The sequence below is a fragment of the Medicago truncatula genome, chromosome 1, assembly GCF_003473485.1.
Source record: "Medicago truncatula cultivar Jemalong A17 chromosome 1, MtrunA17r5.0-ANR, whole genome shotgun sequence".
NCBI classification, from domain to species: domain Eukaryota; kingdom Viridiplantae; phylum Streptophyta; class Magnoliopsida; order Fabales; family Fabaceae; genus Medicago; species Medicago truncatula.
The window spans coordinates 27335841-27338586 of NC_053042.1; the positions used below are offsets into that span (position 1 = coordinate 27335841).

At 35.3% G+C, this 2746-nt stretch overlaps 1 protein-coding gene across 1 annotated transcript; it reads left to right on the forward strand.

The window, feature by feature from the left end:
• Window positions 1-1066: 1066 nt before the first annotated feature.
• On the forward strand, window positions 1067-2422 carry LOC25483558 (zinc finger protein 8). Its single transcript, XM_013612251.3, has one exon. The coding sequence runs from the start codon at window positions 1364-1366 to the stop codon at window positions 2150-2152; it is 789 nt and encodes a 262-aa protein (XP_013467705.1). The 5' UTR covers window positions 1067-1363; the 3' UTR covers window positions 2153-2422.
• The last annotated feature ends 324 nt before the right edge of the window (window positions 2423-2746 follow it).

The following is a 2746-nucleotide window of genomic DNA, read 5'->3' on the forward strand; positions in this document are numbered from 1 at the left end:
AATAAGAGACATAAGAATCATGCCTTGAAGCTCTGATGTTTGACCCTTGCCTTGACCATCAATGAACAATATTGTGTGCAAGGGTCTTTATTTATAGCATATGGTTAATTACTTAGAGTTTAAGGGAAGAAAATTGGGCTTTTTGCACCGATCCAACTTGGAAAACAAGCAAAATCCACTTTCTACCCGCGTCTGGATGCCTAAGTGCCTGGAGCTACACACAGAGGCGCCTGAGGCAGCAAGCAACTAATGATGTCCCAGGCTCAGAGGCGCATGGGGAGGCGCGTGGGCGCCTAAGTAGGCCCTCCCGTGCATTTTCTTATGCTTTCGTCTTAAAACTCCTAGGAACTTGATATAATTTTACTTCACTTTCTATTGTCTTCAAGAACCTTCTAAGAACCTTCTAAGAACCATTGGTCTTCAATTTCATATTCCTTATCCTTCACGTGATGTCTTGATGTGTCGATTTACATGATTTCTCACTACAAAACACCTATAGAATTGCATGATTTACTTACCACTTTATTTCTTGAAACGTTTTGGTCCCCTTGTCAAATTTAGTTATCAAATTTTTGACGCGGTTGCCGGGGATTGTTGATTTTCAATGAGGTAATTTGCTATAGATCTCTAGAATATTGTTAAAGGAATTGACTCTTGCTATTTGAAGTAAAAAAAATCAGTAAAATTCTACATTCCTTTCCATTTTTTCATTATTATAGAATTCATTGCTATTACTAAAAATGATAACCGCTCACCCTTTACACTTTTTTGGAAGATCATATTAGACTCTTTTGTGACTGTCATTCTTCATCTAATTGCAAGTGGTTTCTTAAGTCTTCTACAACATTGTTCAATGTCGGTACTCTACATATCTTCACATCTCATCTATCCATAATCTTCTGAAATAAAATAGGAACATCTAAGTTTATGATTGGACCACTTACTATAAATTAAAATATTAAAAGGGTTCTTCTATCATAAGAAGATAAAATATAAAAGATGCATGAATATTGAGAAAATAGAAAAATAAAAAATAAAAAAAGTGGGTATATACTACTATAGAGTTTATAGAAATGGATGTGAATGAATGGATCCAAAAATAAGTGAAAGGGAGGTGGTACTTTGAGAAGGCAAAGGCAGTCTTGTGGCGATTGTCAGGCAATTCACTCTGAGATGGATCAGACCCAATTGTCCATCCATAGATGTAATGTAAGAGTCCCCACCTTTTCCTTCCCCTCTCTGTTTTATAGGTCCCACCACACCTTCTCCATTCATCTTCCTCTTTCACCACTTCTTCACTTCAAAACTCACTCACTTTCTCTCTTCTTCTCTCCACAACTTCACTCTCAAAATTATTCTCTTCATGGACAAAAAAATCATTGAAAGAGAAACTCATGACTTAATGAATGTTGAGTCATTCTCTCAACTTCCCTTCATCCGTCCTCCTCCTACTAACAAAGAGAAAGGCATCCGCCTCTTCGGTATCGAATTCGGTGGTGGCGCCACCGAAGACGAGTCCTCTGAGTCTCCGGAAACAACCAACAACAACAATAACATTAACTCGTTCGAGGTTGACAACAACAACAACAACAAAGACAACAACAATAACGAAAACAACAGAAGATTTGAATGTCATTACTGTTGTAGAAACTTTCCTACTTCACAAGCCTTAGGTGGTCATCAAAACGCACACAAAAGAGAACGTCAACACGCAAAACGACAACACCTTCAATCAACTATGGTACATGCTACTACTTTCTCTGATCCACATCTCTACCATCATCATCATCAACAACAGCATCCTCTTTATAGATTCACATCATCATCACCATCATCATTATCATCTTCACCTTCTTATCCAACATGGAACACAAACTCAACTAGGTTCTATAACCATCCAACAACTTCTTCTTACTCTCAACAACAACCTATCAATGGTAGTCCTTTAGCTTTTTGGCGTATCCCAAATGGCACAGTTCAGAGTAACCCTAGTTTCAACCATGAACGTCCTTTACCTTTGCTTGCTTCTGAGGAAAGATCAAATTTGTGGCATAGTGGACAAGGAGTACCTTCTTCTTCTTCTGCTTCGCATAATCGTTACGTTTATGACTCTAAACGTAACGACCATGTTAGTTTGGATCTTCATCTCTAAAATAACCAATTTTGGTTATTTAATTTATGAAGAGTCTATTTATTATAAATTAAGCTTGGTAATAATAACATGTCAATTTTTCATACATGATATAGTATTAGTGTCACTCAGCAAAATAACTTCTTATGATTGATTCAACTAAGCTACTTTGAGCAGCTTGGGCGTAATATATATAAAATAATATGAGAAATTTCTTCCTTTTAGTTACGTATGTTGGAACTAATTGTTTCTGATTCTTTTTATATTATAAGTCGGAATCCATTGACACCAGGTATTAATTTTATTATACTTGCACCTTCCTTTTAGAATTTGTTTCAATGATCCTTCTAATTATTTTTTCACACCATGAAATGAAACATTGTTTCTAAACTCAAAGAGTTGTTATATATTCCATTTATTTTTCTATTATAAGAAAAAATCATAGTGTGAAATATGAAAGAATTTCACACTTCTATTTTCAATCATTTTTGTTCTCAGATCCATTCAAGAGCATTGGATTTGAATCTTTATTATTTCATTTTTATGCGAAATGTTAGTAACTTAATGATCATATTAGTTTTCAGGATTTGAACTCTGAACCTCCTTCTTAAAACT